Genomic DNA, 22,215 nt, shown 5'->3' with positions numbered 1-22,215 from the left:
AAATCCCTTCTTGTCTATCCAGGGAGGTTAAAATCCTCCTTGCCTATTCGAGAAAGTTTCTAGTGAACTCTGAGCTAGCTGGCAAACACAAAACTTTAAGTCTAATATCGTCGGTAGAAGACCTAGTTAACCTCTGCCCTAGGTCTATACTATTGAAGATATTATTCCAATGCGCAGAGCCTATTGGGATGATAGGAACTACACTACACCCTTCTTGGGGGTCTCTACGGTTGAGTTAAAGGGTTTTTTGAGGGCCAGGAGGGGCTCTTATGGCCATTGGTGTTGGCAGTGGGGGGACCCAGGGAGGAGATTGGTGGTATCTGCGAGCTTTACCTAGGTTAGAGAGGATTTCGGTTAGGCCCCGGGAGATCGAGTCTATCTGTTTTTCAAGTGACGTGAGTCGCTGCACCATTGAGTCGTAGGAGGGGTTGAGGGCGTCTTGGGGGGATTCACCTTGTGTGGTATAGGTCGGGTTGAAGGAGTGTTGTCTCTTATTTATTGTGTAGGACAGGATGTCCCTTTTAGAAATCCTAGGAGGGAGGTGGATTGGGTCATGAAATGACTGAGTTTCTGAGATCTGTGAGGGTACTGGTGAGGTTAGGGGTCACTGTCGGTGGGGCTCGTTCTTGAGGTTGGGGTGGGTGGGTCCAATAGGATGGTGTGGTTGTGTTTTCCTTAGGGAGCTGTGGCGCATGTTTGGTAGGGGTACTGTGTTGAGTGGAGACTCGGGGGAGCTGTGCGGTGGGGGCATGTGGTGGTGTGGATTGAGTTTCTTGTTGGGGCCGAAAAGCTGTAGGCGGGAGTAGGGTTGAGGCGGAGCGAGGCAGGTGGGGGAGGAGGGAGTCAAAAGCTTTAAGGTTAGCTGTAGTATCAACCCCAATGGATCGCACACCACTAGCCCCTCCTCCGGATCGCCCCTAAGGATTCTGGTACGTATAGTTCATGAGTGGTTCACCTCATTAGGTGCAAGTAAGTACTTGTTGTTGTGAAGATCTATAGACCCGAGACATGGCCCGGGTTTCGGGATATCTTCCCTCATCAGTAGAGAACGTATTCGGGGTGGAAAAGGAGCAACAGTCACAGGCCTTGATGCCTAACCGGCATGCAGGTGCGTCATCCAGAAGCTCGTCAGCTTAAAGGCTCAAGGGAGCCCATTTGTAGAATCAACCGCAATGGATCGCACACCGCTAGCCCCTCCTCCGGAGCTGTAGTAGTAGGCAGAAGTTGGGTTGAGGCGGGTGAGGCAGGTGGGGGGGGAGCGGATCGAAGTGAGGGGAAGAGGGAGTCGAAAGCTTCAAGGTCCTCATTGTTTGCCTGAATGAGGACAGTGCCGTTAGTGTAGATGGTCACAGATGTGATCCCTCTTCTAGACGAGCGATTAGGGAGCAGGGATGTTAATTCGCAGCTGTGTGGATGTGGTTTTGGCGTTGTAAAGATGCGTTCTGAGCGTGGAGATCCACTTTTCTGGTCTCTCCGTGTGGAAAATAAGGTCCATCTTAATCAGACCTTTGGAAGAGGAGTGGTAGATGTCTGTAAATAGGGTTTATCTGTGTTGTTGGATTCGTTTCCATTTGAAGTTACATCTCATTTTAGCAGAGAGGTGTGGGGGGAAGTTAACAGTGTATGAGTTCGGGCTATGAAGTTTCAGATGTGTAGGTAGGGATTGGGTGGGGGGGGGGAGTTGGCGAGTCAAGAACCATAGTGAGGGAGTTGTGCGCAGGGGGGGGGGGGAACAGGTCTCTGAAAGGGAGTATGCGGGAGGTGGGGGAGGGGTATATCAGACCAGCCGAGAGTGAGTTGGATGTAGGGTTGAAGGTTATCGTCGGTGTCTGATCTGGGCCTGTTATGAGTTATAGTCGGGACTCCGATGGTCGGGTTACGGCCAACAAGGGCCGGGTAGGGTCCTGAGAGGGGTAGCAGCTCAGAGTAGGTCTTATGTTCTAATATGAGCAGGGATCTTGCCTCAGAAATCAGGTTAGTAGGGCTTGTCAGACGGTAAGCTGGGGCTCTAAGAGCGCTGAGGGGCAGCCATCCTGGGGCCAGGCTGCCTCGGCAGAGGGCTTTCTGCTCAGCTGTTCTGCTCAGCTGTGCGCTCTGGAGAAAGGTTCCAACTTCATTGGGGGCCTAAGGGATTTTGTCCCTGGGGGTCTTGTGCCATAAAGGAGTTAGGCTTCAGATCTAGGGGTTTGAGCAGCACAGTAAGGGACCAGGCATCCTTGGCAGAGGGTGTGGGACTTTCTGATGGGCTGAGAGCTCTGGTGAATGGTTCCAGCTTCATTGGGGGCGGAGGGGCTCTTGTCCCTGGGGGTCTTGTGCCATAAAGGTATTAGGCGTCAGATCTAGGGGTTTGAGCAGCACAGTAAGGAATATGAATCCACCATTGTGAAATCAGGCGGAGACTGGGGGAGAGGTAGCGCTTCTTTCAGGGTTTGGGCGCGCTGCAGCGCTGATCTGGATCAGTTCTATGCAGATCCTTGGGGTATGGTAACTCTGATGGGGGGGGGACCTTAGTGCTTGTCAGGCTCTAATTCTAGATGTTGTGGTCCCGTGTGGCGGCCATCTTAAGGTTAGTCGGGCTAAGCAAGGTTCTCCCCTACTCTAGGGACTGCAACATAACATGAAACATTATATGAAAGCATGGTTACAAGGGGTGGCTCATTTGAATAAAAGATGCCAACACATAATACAAACTAATAACACGTATGGCTAAAGGAAACTATGTTAGATTCCTCATAAATGTATAGTTTTTTGGATAATTTTAATAGCAAGTTAAACCCTACCTGTAGATGAACTGCAAGAGACTGTAGAACATGCCTCACGTTTGGACATCACATTAGCTATTCTCAGCTTGCTTAAAATGTGTTTTTTTTTAAGCCCAATCAGACACTTTCCTTTTATAAAAAATATTACTGTTGGTCTTAGTTGAACAAAAAATTTAGAAAATTGTTCTGGGAATCTGATAATGTTGACGAATATTGACAGCGCAGCAGGAATTTACTCTATCTGTGTCATAAGCATTACTGTTGACACTTCGCATATCCAAACCGACCACTTTCTTTAAAGTGGATTGTAGATTTTTGGGAAATTTGCACTGCTTTATTCAGCATGAGCGAGCTGCAAGCAGGAGCCAAGGGTCGGCAAGGGGGTTATTGAACAAAACAGGAAGAGCACATGTGAAAGGAAACACAGGCTGAGGAAGGAGGATGCCGGAAGAGAGGGCTACCGACTCAGCATTTTAAGAATGTAATTACAAAGCACATCTTTGACTCTCCCAAATCTACATTTACTGTTGCAAACAGAGAGACATTAATCTCTTTCATTCACGGATTAAGCTGATCCACCAGTTTTCTAATCAAAAGAGAGGAACCCAGCGCAGTTCTAATAGAAGGATTCCCAGAAGAGGCTTTTGGCCTTGGTGATTGTTTTGATAAAATATTGTTCATAGAAAGAGAACACAACATTTCTAGAACTTAATAAAAGACGGTTGTAAAGTTAAATCTTTGAAATGGGTTGAAATATAGACCACTTAAAGAAAAGGCTTGTACTACCTCTGCATCAAAACATATTGATGTTATGTGTATTTTGTGCATGTAATTCACATTTAAATGCCGTCGTTTGGTGACTTTAAAAAAAATAATGCCACCGATGGGTGCTAAAAATGGTATATGACTGAAAAACAAACTTGTAAAAAGGTCTCTCAGACACCACACTAGAGCTAGTTTGTCCTTAGGGAAAGACTGACAGGATAATTATGTGTGTCATGGAGATTTCATCCTGATACAGAGCGGTACATGGTATGCATTTATGATTAACAATTCAGGACACATTCAACGAAGAAACGACAAAGGTGAAAACTACATAAATACCTACATTATGAAATTCCATTAGTAGAAATAAAGAAAGGACTGGAGCTCCTCTGAAAGGTAGTGACTTTCAGGACAAGCTGAACTCCCTCAAGTCATCTCTCTTTTGTGCAGTGGACATAGAAAGGGCTCTTGCAAGATAAAGTTCATGACAAATTTGTCAAAGACTGCACTGGTGATACGTTCCGAAAACAGGAAAGCAGAGACTTAGGTCAATATACACAAAAGGTATAGAGGTCGGGTGAAACATGGTTGGGAGAAGGGTGCACATTTCACAAGCTACAAATATAAAAGATGGTGGAAATAATTAAATATTGTACACTTAGTATAATAGAAATTGTTGCAATGAATTTGGCAGACAAATGGGTTGCTAGGGGCTGGGCATAAATTGAGTTCACAAATATCAGAGTGGCACATGATTGTTGGGACAATGTATCAGACTCATTTAGGGACATCAAAGGAACCAGAGAGGGCGTCACTTCACAAGTCACGAGGAACCCCAATAGGTAGGGCAGTTTGGGAAGATGAAGATTAGCACACACACAGGCTTGTACAGGGCCGGACTGAGAACCCAAAGCAGCCCCGGCAAGCCTGATAAAGTCTCAAGCCAATGGCTGGGAAACACGGGTTGAAGAAAGTTAGTGGTAGCATGGGGGGCGACTGAAAGCCTGCTCCACACATTTTGTAAGTAATAAGTAGTTTAAAAGTGGTGCTGTTAAAAGCCAGACCTAAAAAGAAACTATAGTATATTGGCATATGTATGGTCCCACATGGAGTGAGTTTTGAGAGGACGGGGACAATAATGCTGTGATTTAGTTCAACACGGGTGGTTTACTTCAACACTGGTTCTAAAGAGTTCGGATTACTCAAGAATCTGAAATCAGGTGTAAAATGTTCACTGGAAAGAAACTATCTTCAAGGCTGCAACTGAATATTTATTATGAGATAATTAATAGAGCATGCAAATGATCACCTGGGAAAGAGTTGATTGCGATACGTGCTAGTACCGATGAAAACAAAGCAACTGAGTAATAGCCAAGTAGCACATTTTATCATTCTTGCTTCAATTTACAAAAAATTGATTTAAAAAGAAATGCTGGCTTACGCTAATGCTACCTTCTAGATCACACTGCTTCTTACAAAGTTCCCTCTTATAATACAGTCCATCAGCTGCCAAAATCCTTTGTGCGCTAAATGTACTTGTAGTACACTGCTTCAGACCGATGAAGGCACAAAGTGAAAATAAAATTCAACTCACAGTTAAACACTGTTAAAAACCTAATAAAAATATTCATAAAAAATCTCACAGGTTGATTATGAACCAGAAGAAAGAACGTGCTAAAAAGAAGTACGGGGTCAGAGACATAAAACAGAAATGAGATCGGAGGGGTGACACAGGAAAAATGAAAAGCAAAAAAACCGAGCATTGGAGAAAGTAGAAGTTTACAAACACATGGCGAACTTAGACTGCAAGTTGAGGAAACACGAACGGAGGAATCAATTTGTGTGTGTGCACTTTTAGATGAGAAGGGGGATTCGTCTATTGGTGGGAAGAGATGTGAGGGAATAACACTGGTTTAGATATTGCAACTCAGTATTTACTCTTCCTAGCGGCTGGTTTCCTTCTTTCCCTAGTTACATTGTAATCTTACTCCTGCCGATCAAAGATCTTTTTAACAAAGCACTCTCTGTTGGACACAAGTGAATTGTAAATAATGTGCATTTGTTCCTTCAGCAGCAGGATGCAAGGTTTTTTCTCTGTCCTCCCATAATCCAATGCTTTATTAAGATTTTTTTCAAAATTACATAAACAGTTGTATTGTACTGTAATTGCATTTATATAGCACTTACTACCCCTGACGAGGCGTCAAAGCGTTTTTTTCAGCGGTAGCATGCTACTCCGGGACCCATAGAGGATTAGTGTTGAATTAGTATAGTGAAACATGCAAGTAATTTTAAGTGGCGGATAGGTTAGTCAGTTATTTGGATTCGATATGATAGCAGAAACAATGATTAACATTCAAATATCCTCATATAAACAAAAAAAAAACATCAAGGATACATTACCTTTAAGGAACCAATATTTTGTAACAGGCTGCAGAATAAGAGAGACTTGAAATCATAGAACAGATCTGCGGAGCCCGGAATTCAGTAGTTCACTATTCAGTAGCCTTGATCACTAGATTCATACTAGGACACCACCATGCAACTCAAGTGGCGGAAGTAAGGGGTGTAAACATCCTGGAATCATTGCTCCTCTCTCATCAAAGACAGTGGCGGCTTCTCTGTTAAGGCAGAGGAGCGCTGCCCCACTGCTCTTTGAGCAATGGAAAAAGGAAAAATATAATGATAATAACGCAACGTTATTATCATTTTATTTCTCCAAAACGGATGGAGGTTTACGGGACAGGCAAGTCTGGGCAGTCATCAAAGCCAGCAGGGGAGGAGTGGTTGGGGCACTTAAGTGTGCATGACGGTTTTGCAGGTTGTCTTGGGTTGGCCAAACAGTCATGTGCACTACGCATGTTTTCCACTGGCTGTATTGTACAGCTTGGATCGAGAACATGCACAGGCTCATAGTCCCCGTCTGAGCGCCGAACCACGGCGCTCAGACCAATCATGACTCTGCTGTCATGGTGACAGCAGCGTCGTGTTTGTCTTAAGGGAGCCTGTATGTGCTTCCTGCAGGAAGAGAAGAGGACGGAGGTGAGGAGGAGGCCATGTAAGTTATTTTATTGATTTTTCTATTCCCAACCTTTTCTTTCAGTGGCAGCCGCCACTGATCAGAGGATATTTAAGCTGCACTCAATGGAGAGGACAAGCTCTACCCACCAATTTGAGACAGACTGTCCTTTGATCGCAGAAGGGAGTGATGTGGAAGGAAACCTCAGTTCATTATCCCCCACAAAAAGGTGCGTCATCCCAGTAACCACTTAGAACGGAAGTTGAGTTTGCCACCCACCAGGTGAAGCTAGCATCTGCAGCTTTGGCCAGGCACAGGACCTGGACAGCGTAGGAGTCCGGAGGAATCAGTGCATGCTACTAGGGAAAGCACCAGCTAAAACAGTATCATGCAGATATTTCACATTAAACATACTGGTTCTAGTCCCCAAAGGAGTTAGCCGTGTGGTGTGCCTAGAGAGCTTCACCAAGGGTCTTCACAAGTAGCAGTGGAAAATAAAAGGCAACCTCTGGGAAATTATCATCACCAGATAGGATTCCAGAGAAGAAAATGAATAGCAGAGTGCAACCAGTATAACAGTTCGGAGTCAGATATCTGAAGGTAGTAGGGTGAGGGGTCAGCTCACCTTTGTAGGTGAGACAACCCTTCACCCCAGTCCAAGAAGATTAGATTGAGTAAGTCAGGTAGGTAAAAGCTTGGTTGGTTGATTTACTGTTTAAGTATTTTGTAGATCTGAATTCTGTAGTTTTTAAAGTCTGCGTGTGTGTGATGCAATAAAAAAACTTTTGCTGGGATTCAGACAACATTCTCACATGTGTGCTTATTCAGCTGACACAGAATTAAATTCTATCGAGAAATAGAAAATAAATTCAAAGACTAGTTTAAAAGGAAATGATCAGTCGTATAGGTATACTCTTGTGAGATGCACCTAGATGTCAGGCACCCACGTGAAAAACTGCCCTGAGATGAGAAAATCTCATGGCGAAATCATCCGTAAAAGGGTGTGGGCCTGAGAATGGAGATAAAGACATGGGATGACTACACATGTTTAGATAGGGCTCTCGAGGCCGGACTGGGAACACAAACCAGTCCTGGCAATTCAGTCAGACCGACCAGGGTGGGGGGAAGGGGGGGGGGGATAATGGTAATCTCTGCTGCTGTTTTTGTTAAAGGGGGCTGATATTGCAGCGATGCTGCAAAACTGTCCCCCAGTAACAAGACACCACCCATGGCTCCAAAACCGGCCCCCACCCTTCCAGTCCACTGGGAAAAAGCCCAATGGCCGCTACAGCCAGTCCGGCCCTGGACAGGAGGTAAAGTGCGAAAAAAAGACAACACATCTTCTCCATCTATGCACCGAGGATTTGGAATAACATTCCCATATCCATGAGAACTGCCTCAACCCTTTTCCAATTTCAGAAAGAGCTGAAGACACACTTCTTTATACAATACTACACCATGATGCAGTAACAGACCATTTTTTCTCTTTGAAACCAGCACCCCTCCAATCACACGCTGACTGTGTGTCTTTGACTCTGCACAGTGGTCAGCGACCTTTAGACTAGGATCACCCTATTTAAACACCAAATACATACTATACAGGTCTAAGACATGGGATGCACCAAGATGTAGGGTTCGTGCTTGTATAGAGGTGAGCTATAGGGTGTGTTTAGAAACTGGTAACCATCTAAGGTCCATACATGTATGGAGGTGAGGTGAAGTGGGTGAGATTGCTAAAAGAGAAGTTTATATGACAAATGTATATGTTATGGAGAATCATGGAGGGATGTCACTGGCTTTCATTAGCGAGGAAAGGTCAGTGGTGATGGAGGAACAAAGTACGGAGAGGTGGCGTTAGTACAGAACAGACCAACATATTTTCATAAAGGAACTTGAGAGATGAAGTGTGTTTGCGTGGACCTAGAAGGAAATATCGTTTGGGTTTGCATAGCAAAAGAGAACAAACAGAGGAGAATTGTGGATAAGGAGAGAGGTCAGGCATGTATCAGAGACAAACAAAGGACTTTACTGAACTGAAACTATTTGTGGATACCAATTTAGGTCACTTCTAGAACTAGGGAACATTAGCTAGACAGACTCTCGCTATGCTGTTCAATGGCATCTTTCAACAGACTCCTGAAGCTGCTGTAACACAATCAATAATTTAGGAACAATTGATTCGCTTAGACAATTACCTGCTCTGTCTCGACAAAGTTAGACACATGTCCGTCGTCGTCTGCCCCCCGGATGTGAAACCTGGTCCCCGCTCTCTGGCAGCTGATGCGCGAGATCAGGCAGGCCTTGGCCTTTTTGTCGGAGGCATACACCGTGCGAATTTCGACCACGCCACAGATCACTTTGAGCAGCCAGTTGGAACAGCTCACCTGGTAGTGTTTAAAGGGGGTGTGCAGTAACTGGTTCCTGTAAACATTCAAGGAAAGATACCTTCAGTTACTAAGAACAATATCAAAAACAGCAATATTGCGAACAGTTTTTACTTTTGCATTGTGGCAATGTCTTCTCGAGCTTCAGTGAGATAAAAACTGTTAGAACAAGGGCATCGGGAAAGCGCACGCGCTCACACCTCCTCCTGCCCCAGCCCCACAGGTATAAATGAGGACACAGGAGTGCAGGATGCCCCTGTCACACCTGCTCCAGCTGCGCCAAACACAGTGAAACAGGAGCAGTGTACGCCTCTGTCATGCAGACATGTACCGTCTCTGCATAGAAACAGAACCATCCCTTCAACAGAATAAAAACAACCATTTGCAATGCAATAGGTCTCGCATTTGAGAGAGTTTAAGCTATTGGCATTGTAAATGAAAATGCCTCCTATTTATCTGTTTTGCTAATTAATACATAAATAAAAAGCATTTTCATTTACAATGCCAATAGCTCAAACTCTTGTAAATGTGACACATTTTTCCTCGCAGAGGGGGCTGCCATAGTCCCGAGCTGCTTGGAAAATGAAAGCATGCATGGCAAGCTGAATGTTGCAGGAAAGCATGTCGTACCTGCAGTACAAGAAACACATTAAAGAAAAAAGTGCTTAAAGACTAAACACATACCGTGTAACAGATTAAATGGGCCAGTCCTCATAGGAGGTTACAAATAAAGACAAGGCGGTACTAAGGAGGGACTAACAATCCTACTAACGAATCAGAAGCTAACATTTACAAAGGACAAGGAAACAGGCCAATGAAAAATATGTGTGGAGCTTCAAGTCCATACTCTAATACAGCATGCCTCGCAGAGCAGTGCATAGGCTCAACCTAACAAGTTATTGTAAAGTCAGCAGCAGGGGTGTGGCAGGCAACTTCTGGCAGGTCAGAGTTACACTTGCCCCTCTCCTAACGGTAGTGGACAGTGACACAGGTGTAAGGTGAGGGTTGAATGACGGGGATCATACAGGCAGGAGCTGCAGAGGTCACTCTGTGCACTGTACACACAAGGGTCACTCTGTAGCAGTACTGCAGGCAGTACTTAATTTGAGTCAGTGGTTTCTGGTGCTCGGCACCAGCACTTAATTGTTAACACTGGGATTTATGACAGTCTACCACATAATGGCAATGTTTGCCTAATTTAGAGATGAGCACAATAGTTGTTTATTAATCCAATATAGATTAAAGATGACTAATACCTGCCGCCCAATCCATTCTTATAGATTTGGTGGCCTGAACTGTCACACGTCTAGGAGTGTGATGGTTAGTAGTTGTGCTGGTTCTGTCATTAGCAGTGCTGGCAGGGGCAATGGGTGGTGCAAGCTGAAGCATACTTTTGCCGAAGGCCCTGGCACTTATTTTGTTACAAATTAAGCACTGGCTGCAGGTGAGACCTGGGTCCGGGGGTGATGTGGAGAGATGGTGCAGCACAATTGGCGTGATGGTGAGCGCTTTAGGATGTGACACATGCATGATAATGGTATGTACAGGTGGTTAACACTGATGGATTGCCCTAATCAAGCTGAGGCAGGATAGGGATCAGCTTGGCTGAATCCACCTTGGCCATGCATCTGTTTACCAGTATCAGTCCATTCACACAAGCTCTAGGATCTTCCGGCTGACTTCACTGAGGCAGACAAGGGGAGTTGGCCACCCAAAAAAGGTTTAACATCCCTATGATCAAATTACTCAACATCACTTTCACCTAAAACCCTGGTCATGGGTCGCTCGTTGCTTCAGCTCCTACATCGACATGGCTACTTCAGGTTAGGGCAGAATCAGCTGAAGGCATTATCAGTTCTCCTTGGGTACTGCAATGGGCAGTGCTCACTAAAAATACAACATGCTTTCAGCCATGTAGTAGATTTCTTAAAAGATGCCACACTAATAATTTCTGCAAGTAACGCAATACTAAGACAAACATGCATTGTTAAAGCCAAAAGGTCTCCCCCTTGAAACCTATTGGCTCTGCCAATGCCTTTTGTTCATGCTGCACAGGATAGGCATTACAAAGTTTGGCAATGATTGGTAGCCAGGCTACACAGCAGCATGGTTGTCGTGCAACAAAGCGCATTCGTGCCGGCCGCATCATGGCACTTTTGAAATATTCTTTTTAGCCATTTGCTCCCCCATCCCCCATCACCTGTCCTCTTTCTCCATTACTCGTCCTCTAATCTACTCAACATACAAATGGGGAGTGGGTTGGGGTACGAGTCAACATGGAGGGGGGGAAGGAGAGAAGGACATGGGTGGGGTGACAGTATAGGCAAGAGGAGATGGGTGAGCACATGGAAGCGGAGGGTAAGCCCGAGTGGATATGGAAAACAGACAATCGGAGGGTGGGAAGAAGGGTCTGGGGAAAGCAACATGACAACTTAGGGTGGGCAGAAGGCTCTGAGCCAAACACCCAGACAACTGAGGGTAGGCGGGAGGGTCTGAGGCAAGCACCCAGACAACTATTATGACGTAAGCCCCAGACAACTGAGGGTGTTTTTGAGAAAAGCAGCCAGACAACTGAGGGAGGGCGCGAGGTTCCGCGGCTAGCACCCGGGGAAATGAGGGTGGGCAGAAGAGTCTGAGGCAATCACCTGAGCAAATGAGGGTGGGGGCAAGCAGAGGGTGGCAGTGGGGGACTAGTAGATGGAAAACAGAGGGTGGCAGGTGGGGCCAGGGTTGATGGAGAACAGTGTGGTGGCCAAGAAGAGAGAGAACAGAGGGTGGATGTGTATTGGCCAAACACAGAGAGAACAGATGGTAGGTGTGTGGGGCAAGCACATTGAGAACAGAGGGTTGGCGGGTGAGGCAAGCACATGGAGAAGAGAGGGTGGACAGGCGCGTCAAGCACGTGGAGAAGAGAAGGTTGGCGGGCGGTGCAAGCACATGGAGAACAGGGGGTGGGCGGGGCAAGCACATGGAGAACAGAGGGTGGGCGGGTGGGGCAAGCACATGGAGAACAGAGGGTGGGCGGGTGGGGCAAGCACATGGAGAACAGAGGGTGGGCGGGTGGGGCAAGCACATGGAGAACAGAGGGTGGGAGGGTGGGGCAAGCACATGGAGAACAGAGGGTGGGAGGGTGGGGCAAGCACATGGAGAACAGAGGGTGGGAGGGTGGGGCAAGCACATGGAGAACAGAGGGTGGGCGGGAGGGGCAAGCACATGGAGAACAGAGGGTGGGCGGGAGGGGCAAGCACATGGAGAACAGAGGGTGGGCGGGAGGGGCAAGCACATGGAGAACAGAGTGTGGGCAGGAGGGGCAAGCACATGGAGAACAGAGGGTGGGCGGGTGGGGCAAGCACATGGAGAACAGAGGGTGGGCGGGTGAGGCAAGCACATGGAGAACAGAGGGTGGGCGGGTGGGGCAAGCACATGGAGAACAGAGGGTGGGCGGGTGGGGCAAGCACATGGAGAACAGAGGGTGGGCGGGTGGGGCAAGCACATGGAGAACAGAGGGTGGGCGGGTGGGGCAAGCACATGGAGAACAGAGGGTGGGCGGGCGTCGCAAGCACATGGAGAACAGAGGGTGGGCGGGCGTCGCAAGCACATGAAGAACAGAGGGTGGGCGGGTGGGGCAAGCACATGAAGAACAGAGGGTGGGCGGGTGGGGCAAGCACATGAAGAACAGAGGGTGGGCGGGTGGGGCAAGCACATGAAGAACAGAGGGTGGGCGGGTGGGGCAAGCACATGAAGAACAGAGGGTGGCGGGTGGGGCAAGCACATGAAGAACAGAGGGTGGGCGGGTGGGGCAAGCACATGAAGAACAGAGGGTGGGCAGGTGGGGCAAGCACATGAACAGAGGGTGGGCGGGTGGGGCAAGCACATGAAGAACAGAGGGTGGGCGGGTGGGGCAAGCACATGAAGAACAGAGGGTGGGCGGGTGGGGCAAGCACATGAAGAACAGAGGGTGGGCGGGTGGGGCAAGCACATGAAAAACAGAGGGTGGGCGGGTGGAGTAAGCATACAGAGAACAGAGGGTGGGTCGGTGGGGCAACAAACAGAGAAACTCAAGGGCCACGGAGGGTGGGTGGGAAGGAGGGGCTGGGGGAAGCACACATACAGCGAACAGTGGGCAGCAGGGGCTGGGGGAGCAACACAGACAATGTAGGGTGGGTAGTAGTGCAATGGGGGAGAAACACTGAGATAGGAGAAGTACATGAGGAAGATAGCTGGAAACCAATGCACTCGTGTAGCCTGCTTAAACAAAAGGAAAAAATTAACGCCTGAAAAACAGGCAGTGGAAGGACACAGTAAGGCGTTAATGCTCCAGGCAAGAGACAAACACAAGAAGTGAAAGGAAAACCTATATAATCGGACGAATTAGAAGCGAACAAATTTGACTGACTATGAAGCACAGTAGTTGTAAGTAATGGGCAGGCTCTAAGCCCACAGTAAGTTAACAAAATGTCTCGCAGGAGACAGTAAATGCGCTGTCTGAGGTGAGACCTAAAAACAAGGAGGGGATAAAATAATAAGTCATTCAATGGCTGTCATGTTTGTAGTAAGCATGACTGTTTACATTAAAATCATGTAGGACAAAGTAGTAGCCAAGAAATAAAATACTCCCCACTTTGAACCAAAGCTCTTATGGCACCAATCTTGCGAAACACCCATCCCCAGATAAGCTTGCTTGTCTCTTCCATCCAAGCACCTATCCCTTCATCCTTTCACCTACCTGCAGATATCTACCATTTCATTTTTACATTGCGTCATTCTTTCAATCTGTCATCCATCATTCAGTCCATTACCATACCATTAGTCCTTCCGTTCACCCATCTATATCCAAACCTATCCATTCATTCATCCATCCACTCAGTCATCCATCCTTTCACGTATCTATCCCCTTTCATCCATTCTTTCACCCTTTCACTCCATTTATTCTCCCTTTCACTCATCCATCCTTTCACTCAGCCATCCATCCACTTATCAATTCTCCGTTTTGACCCATCTATCCATCCACTCATCCATGATCCATTTACCTTCTCACTTATCGAGCCATCTGTTTACTCGCTCATCCATTCACTCTTTCACTTATCCATCCGCCACCCTTTCATCAATCTATCAAACCTTTCACTCATCCATTCATCCTCCCTTTCACTAATCCACCCTTACATCGATATTTTTACTCATTCATCTATGCATCTATCCATGCACCCTTTCACTCACCCATCCATCCACCATTTCACTTAAAAACATCCATCCATCCACTCCCTCACCCTCCCACCCGTTCACATTAATTGCAAAGCTTTGTCAGTCGAGGTTTAGACAGAAGAAACCCATCAAGAACCCCACCCCCGCTGTAGTGCTAAAGCGGGTGGATGACGATGCCCCTGATGTGGGAATGCCATCACCTTGTGGACTGGTAGTGAAAGCTGTGCTCCAGCTGCTTAGTACAAAGGCCAAAATTGCATACACTTGGCTGATCACTTTGCACAGCTGTCTTGCCTCCTCTGCTCCCAGCATATGTTCAGATTAAAAGGAGAAAACTAACAGAAGGATTGCTACAGTGGCAGTATGTGCGGCTCAAGCAACATACTCTGAGCAATTATTACTACGATAGTAGGTCTTCCCTGCAGATGGTACCCATGAAGCTGGATTTACATATTGTAATAATGTAGTTACCTTGAAATACAAATGCTTCAGAACAGTTCACAGTGTTAGTGTCTGGATGGTGATGGGTGTTGAGGTGCCTAAATGTAGCATTATTTTGAGTAATTAAGATTCTTTTAGAAAACTGCTAGGACTCTGGATTGTAGGGTTTGAAAGTAAGGAATGAGATGAAAAAGAAAAAAGTGGGAAAGGTGAGCTATGGATCAACTATTGCAAATTATCACTGGTAGCAATGGTTTAGTTGTTCCAAGATGGTGGACACCGAGCCAAAGATTTTGTTAACAGCAACTTGGAAATCAGTGGGATTGGCGAGGTCAGCACCACATTACCAGTATCAATTATAGCAGGTGGAGGACCCATCATAGATTCTTCAAAGAAGGACCCAGCATAGTTTTTTCAAAGATATATCCTCACCTCAGACAATATCCTTGGATTAGGTAAGCAGCAAGTGTGCATAATGAGGAATAATCATTGTAGGAATCCTAAAAACAGGAAGTAAAGCCCTCTTGCTCACCGCGAGATTAACTCTAGATAACACAAATTCAATACATCATCTTTGTAGGCTATAATTTATCATAATCGCAAAGGATCTAGAATCACTAATCAAAACAGAATTAACTTTGCTCCTACTTTGTAGTTGGCTCACATGGAAACCACCAACGCTTGGAGGAGCAGGAAAGATTGCTTTCGGACCAAGATAACATTCATTTAACCACCGACCAGGAAGTCTTGAGTGAGCTTATGCTGCCTGTCCCACGCCCTAATTCAGCACTCAAAACAGTCAGTTATTGGTGATCAAAGCCCCGCAGTCTCTGGTCAGGAACGTCTCTCCCCAGAAGAAGATTGTCCACCACGGTAATCGGGGTAATGTCAGAAATGAGAGGTCTTAGGCAGGCACTTAACTTTTGGTTCATTTTCCCAATACCTGTGAAATTCCAGGTACATCTGAAAGCCACACTACCAGCAAAAAAGAGTGTCTTTTGCCTAGAATTCTTTGAAAAATGAGGAAGTAGATGATGGCTGCAGTTACCCCTTTAAAGAGCAGGAACAAATAGTGAACTGTTTGATCCCTTCTAAGAACACTAGATATTTTTCAGGGCTGCATGAACAGAATGGGTCTTGCGGCTGCTGCCCGGAAGCAGCAGTGGGGTGGGTGAGGGGCGGGGGGAGTTAGGTTTAAAAAAAAAAAAAAAAAAAAAAAAAAGCACCTACCTCCTGGCTGGCTTGCTGGCCAGCTGCCGCCTCTCCTGATTCTTCTTCCTGGGAGCAACAGGACACAGGAAGTACCAGGGCTCTTACGCTCCCTGCAGCCAATCACAATGCTGCAATGCAACATTGTGATTGGTCTGAGCACCGTGACATGGCGCTCAGCCAGTGGCTGGAGGGGTGGGCATGTTCTCTATGTAGGCTGTAATGCAGCCTACATGGAGAACACTGAAAGTGTGCATGACTGTTTTCGACGGCCTGAGAGGGCCGACCAAACAGTTATTGCGCACTTAGGAGTGTTCTACCACTCCTCCCTTTCTCTGCAGCCGCGCCCCCTCATACAAGCTGCCGCACCAGAAGGACAAAGTAAAATTATAAAAACATAACGTTATTATCATTTTATTTTTTCCTTTCTTTTGCTGCTTTATAGCAGTGAGGCAATGCTCCACTGCCGTAGCGGAGGAGCTGCCACTGCAGAATGAAAGTAACACTAACCGTGTTGTCACCTGATCCACCAAATATTTTGTGAATCTATTTGTCATCCATTGTTAAAATAATTTTTCATTCAAAATGTTTCCAATCAGACCCTGATGATCCACCCTTATGCTGTAGGAATAAGGACATCCTGCTTTAATGGAGAGTTAAACGAGCCATGCAATGTGTAATTTAAAAGGGCCTTGTCTGAAAGTCCATGTAAGACCAGTACTTAATTTGAGCCGGGGGGGTTCCAGTGCTCGGCACTGGCAGTTAATTGTCAACACCGGCTCTTATGACAGTCTGCCACATGGTGGCACTGTTGGTCTAATTCATTTTTACAAAAACAGTTTTTTATTAACTCAACATACATCAAAAATGACTAATACCTGCAGTCCACGCAATCCGTGTAGCTTTTTGGGGCCCAGAATATGCTGAATTGTCACACTTGTAGGATTCTGATAGTTAATAGCTGTGTTGATTCTGTCATTGGCAGCGGTGTCAAGGGCAATGAGTGGTGCAAGTTTATGTGGCCTGATGACGAGGGCCCAAAAACGTATGTTTTTTTATAAATGAAGCGCTGTGTAAGACACAGATGAATAACATTCTTTAACCTTCTCTTCCTCAGAGCCACAAACTACCACTGTGCTGCAAACTATACCATGCAAACACTTGATGTAGGTAGATGGAGGGCATCTGCACAGCACCAGCATGTTCTGATTTATTTCCTCATTTAGTCATCATCGGTCACAAGCCCTTCCGTCCATTTCGGCACCATGGTTTTGACGCCGAGTTGTTGCGATTCCCTCTAAAGGTGAATCTCCCAAGGAATAACCAGCAAATGTGTTAATAACGATTGTAACAGATCATCTACAGATCAGTGTTGCTTCTTATACTAAACATTAAATGTGGGTTAGGGTTATTTACCTCCCAGAGGTTAGGCGTGCTGTGCACTTTAGCTGCATGGGAGATTGTCTGATATCTGGCTAGGATCTGTACAGTCTCATGGAGAGCATACATCAGAAGAATGGTCTTTCTTGGAGGGTGAACCTCTTTTCAGTGACTCAAAGATCTTGCTGTACCCATCCCCCTAAATCCAGGGCCTAAATAGGACCCACTTCCAAAGTGACTTGAGCATCTTCAGAGGCTCCTGGAATTGAATGCAGGTCACTGGGTACTTTTGAAGAGCATGATAGAAAAGGGTGCTGACTGACCTATATGACAGGTGCTTGGAGTGTGAGTTTGAAGATCTGCTGTGGCAGCGTTTGAGAATAGCAGAAGTCATGCAAATGAATTCCCAACATCTTTGGGGTGGCCTGTCTCAAACTGGAAGTCAATGTTGAAAAGAGAATCTGTGGTTTCCACAAGTGTTTTACAGAACCTATGTGTTAACTTAGCAGTGACAGAGGTCATCCCATTGGCGGCAATGTTAAACCATCCAAGAAACTGTACTTAGCCAACTCAGATGCTGCTGAAGCCAAACCACTGGAGGCATGTCTAAGCAACAATAAATACTATAGTATAGACAGTGTTTACATTGTAAAAAATAATCAGAATAATAAGTGCCAGGGCCCGATGGATTGCGCAAGAGGCCACTGCATCTTGCAGTATCAACTATACCTGCCATCGCCGCCAAAGGTCTGTATAAATGCTCCATATTAGGCACCATTGTCATTCAAATGCAACAGTTTGGACAATCCCTAGCCAAGTGAAGCTGTACGATTGAGCTGGATGCATTAGAATTATTTTCATACACATATTAAACTAATTGTTAAACTGATCTGTTCAGCTCAAAAATAGACAGACTGCGCCACAATGTGGTGGGCTGTCACAGCTAATGAAATACCAGTGTTTAAAATTAAGTGTTGATGTGAGCACTGGCAGACACCAGCCCAAATTAAGCGGTACGTGTATGGGATTTTCCCCCAGCAGCAGAGGAGCAACCCGTTTACACATAGCCATAGTGCAAGCACGGAGTGCAAGCAGTGGAGAAGTGTGGCTCACTGGCTCACTGGTTAGAAGCGGCAGACCCTGAAGCAGAGGTCGGCCCGGGACCAGGGTTCAATTCCCGACGCGGCAGGGTCTGGGGTTAATGTCCGCGGACTCAATAATTCTCGCTTAGGTGCCTAAGCTAACCATGGGTCCCACTCTGCAACTCTGGGCAATAGCTTGCTTAATCTCCACAACGGCCCCAGCAACGCCGGGGATGCCTGGCTTCACCTTGGGGTGCCCTCTCACAGGGAAAGCCAGGACGGGTTCCCCAGCGGTATACAGCGCCAGGACGCCACGTAACGAGGTAACAGTGCGCTTTACAAGTATACATACATTACATTACATTACATTACATTACATTACATTACGGAGATGTCCCAGATGAGAGCAACCGAGATTAACGGGCTGCGAGTCTTCAACGAGATTTCTTTGGTGGAAATATAGAGGCTACCTTTCATCAGGACGCATTTTAGGCAGAGCAACTTGAATTATGAGAAAAAGGAGTACCAAATTATTCATCCAGGGTGTGTTGTTCTGAAGATTCTGGATTCATGTAATCGTTCTGGACTCGAGAATTAAAACTTCGTCGAAACATGACGAATTTGGTATCAAAAGACCGAGAATGACGAGCATACCATGTACAAATATTTTCAGCATATTCGGGTGTCGATTTCACCTCGAAATCGTCATTCACGTCCTGAACCCTTGGCCTCCATTTATGTGTTGCCCTTTACATAGGCCTTAATCCAGCTGAATTAAATTCCACAAGGACACATACTCCTTAATCGACTTTCCTATGACCTGTACAAGTTGGAACCATTGCCCCAGGCCGAACTCGTTAGGTCAGTTCCCCTCCCAGTGGCCGAACAAGATAGCATCAAGGCTCAACAGGCCATAAAACCATTTCAGTGCGCACACCTGCCGTATCTTGCTCCCATCTGTCTCTACTCTTTTTGCTTCGCTTACTTTATGGTGGGGAGGTGCCTGTTTTATTGGGGGTCCACCGATATCTGATGAAATGTTGGGCCTTGCCGGGTGATTTGTTATGGGCAGCACGACGTGAAATATGTACATGTCATCATGACTCTGCTTTTCCTTTGTAAACCAAAACCTGTAAATGATATATTGCAAATTCGAAGAATGTTTGCCTGAAGCCGAATATTCTGTATAAAGAGAGAAGCCTGACTTTGTAAATTCGAGCAGTCTCCTGAGAATATACTTCCCCGTGTGTTGTACTTCTAGGACACTTGTTACCTTGGTTGCAGCCAATAAATCGATCTTTGACTTCACCTAGAAGACTCTGAGTTTCTGTGGTCTGGATCAGGAAGAACCCGAGGTCTCTGGGTGTACCCTGACACCGCTGGGTTACCGGTTCTGTGCCGGTTCTTAAAAACCCAGTACCTCAGGTGACTAAATTATGGGCAGGAAAGGCAACATTATGCTGCACCCTTTATGGCATAATTATCTCGCTCTTTTATCAGGTTAGCAAACATTGATACAAAAGGGATCCCCAACACTATCCAAACAGAAATAATTATTAGAAAATAAAATTATACTCAATAACACAACGAATACCTATAGTGTTTTCTATGGAATCATGTGAACATGACTTTTATAACTTTTGTTTAGTATTAACACCAATGCTTGAAACCGGTCGTGAAATTTAAAAAGAAATAGGTTTCGCTTTCCTAACCAACATTTTTGATATTTGATATTTATTGTCATTTATAAAGCGCTAACTTTCGCTCCGGAGGGAGCATCTTGGCGCTAAGCACAACAGAAGGTCGTCTATGGGGGGCATGGATCAAATAGCTGCGAGAACTGAAGAGTCGGACTGAGAATAAATCCATGTTTTCAAGGATTTTCTAAATAGGCTTTCAGAGGGGGCGTGCCTAAGGCTGGGGGGGAGGCGGTTCCATGCCTTGGCCGCCAGAAAAGAAAAGGTCTTTCCACCCTTGGATTTTAATTTTATACGGGGTTCAGAGATGAAGTTGGCGCCAGATGACCTCAAACAGCGAGTTGGATTGTAACGCTGGAAGCGCTTAATCAGGTAGGATGGACCCATGCACCTGTTAGCTTTAAATACAGTAACTAAGAGCTTGAATAGGATTCTCTTATGGAGGGGCAGCCAGTGAAGGGCGTTGAGGGCTGCAGAGGCCGAGGACCTGCGGGGGAGTTTCAAAACAAGCCTGGCTGCTGCATGTTGGACAGTTTGTAGTTTTTTCAGAGAGGACTTCTTGATACCTGCTAAGAGGCCGTTACAATAATCCAGCCGGGAGAGGATAAGCGCCACCGCGACTGATTTCCTGGCAATGATAGGCAAAAAATTAAAAAAATTCTTTAATTGCCTGATCAAACTGAAACAGCGCCCTGCGGTAATGCGCACATGTTCATCGAAGCTGAGGGAAGCATCAAATTGAACACCCAAGTTGCGGGCTGAGACAACCGCGCTAGGTGGTGCTTCGGAGTTATGAGGCCACCAGTCTTTGGGGGAAAAGAATGTGCCTTTACCGAGGGGAATTATTTCTGTTTTGGCGCTGTTGCATTTTAAATGGTGCAGGTTGAGCCAAGAAAAGACTTCTGACAGACAGTTTTGGAATTTGATGGCGGCATCCGGAAGTCTTTTATCGATAGTGACGACAAGCTGGGTGTCATCAGCGTAGGATGTCACGAGAATCCCATATGATTCAATCAACGTGAGAAGGGGGGCCATATACACATTAAAAAAGAGGGGGCTCAGGATAGAACCCTGGGGTACCCCTGAGATGATGGATCGTTCACCGGAAATAAAGGGGCCTAAGGAGATCGTTTGAGAGCGATTGGACAGAAATGATGTAATCCAAGCAAGTGCGGAGCCCGAGACACCAATCTCACGCATCCTATTGATTAGAATAGTGTGCGAGATGGTGTCGAAGGCCGCGGTTAGGTCGAGCAGGATGAGGACGGCCTGCCTGCCCTCATCCTGCAAGAACTTGATGGTGTCTGACAACTCAATCAAAGCGGTCTCTGTGGAGTGGCCGGAGCGGAAACCGGATTGCTGTGGGTGCAAGATACATTGATTTTCCACAAAATTCTTTAATTCCTCATGGACTAGTTGCTCGGTGATTTTGCCTAGCGCAGGGAGAAGTGAGATTGGGCGCATATTGGACAAATCAGTAGGGGATTTATTTTGCTTTTTCATGAGGGGCTTGACTGTGGCCTTCTTCCACTCAATAGGAACAATACCAGAGTCAAGGGATTCGTTCACAATCGCATTGATTAGAGGGTTGACGGACTCAATAAGGTGGTGCAAGATGACTGGGGGGCAGGAATCTGTGGGTGCACCTGATTTGCAGGCTAGTATGGCTTTGTGCGTTTGCAATAGGGAGACTGCTGTGAATTGGTTTAGTGAGGGAATAGATGTGTCAGACTCTTGGATTGGAATAGGAGCAGGGGGGAAGTGACTTTGGAATCCCACATGAGCAGAGCGGTCAGTGCTTAATGTGACCCGGTGGTTTCCAGTGCTCAGCACTGACACTTAATTACCGGAATCTGCACTTAAGACAGCTATCACATGGTGGCGCTGTTTGTGTAATTTAAAGATGGGCAGAATAATAGTTGTTTGTTAATTCAATATACATTCAAAAGAACAAATACCTGCCACCCAAGCCATTTAAGCTCTGACTGGCAGCCTTGAACAGTCTGAATTGTCACACTTGTAGCAATGTAAGTACAGTGGCAATGTGTGGTGCAAACGACGGTGGCTTCCTATCTAACAAGGGCCCCAGCACTTTTTTTTTTAATACATAAATTAAGCACAGGGAGTAGTACAGAACTCTTCTTTGCTGTAGTCCACCTTGAAAAAAATAATTTTACGTATGACTTATTATAGGGCAATTGCAGGAGGTGCTGCAATCAGCTCCCTCCTTGACTAATCGAATACCGGCAGGCCTACCTAACATACTCCTGCATA

The 22,215-nt window shown here is 46.2% G+C and overlaps 1 protein-coding gene across 1 annotated transcript in view; it reads right to left on the bottom strand.

Moving 5' to 3' along the window:
- SYNJ2 (synaptojanin 2) overlaps positions 1–22,215 on the bottom strand; it is a 724,073-nt gene that overhangs the window by 443,454 nt on the left and 258,404 nt on the right. The window contains exon 4 of the mRNA XM_078649121.1: positions 8,742–8,967. Within this exon, the coding sequence (XP_078505247.1) occupies positions 8,742–8,967 (226 nt within the window). The remainder of the gene's footprint in view (positions 1–8,741; positions 8,968–22,215) is intronic.

Source organism: Lissotriton helveticus, chromosome 6, assembly GCF_964261635.1.
Source record: "Lissotriton helveticus chromosome 6, aLisHel1.1, whole genome shotgun sequence".
In the NCBI taxonomy this organism is placed as follows: Eukaryota; Metazoa; Chordata; class Amphibia; order Caudata; family Salamandridae; genus Lissotriton; species Lissotriton helveticus.
The sequence above is the reverse complement of the archived record's forward strand: the minus strand, read 5'-3'. Positions and strand labels throughout refer to the sequence as shown.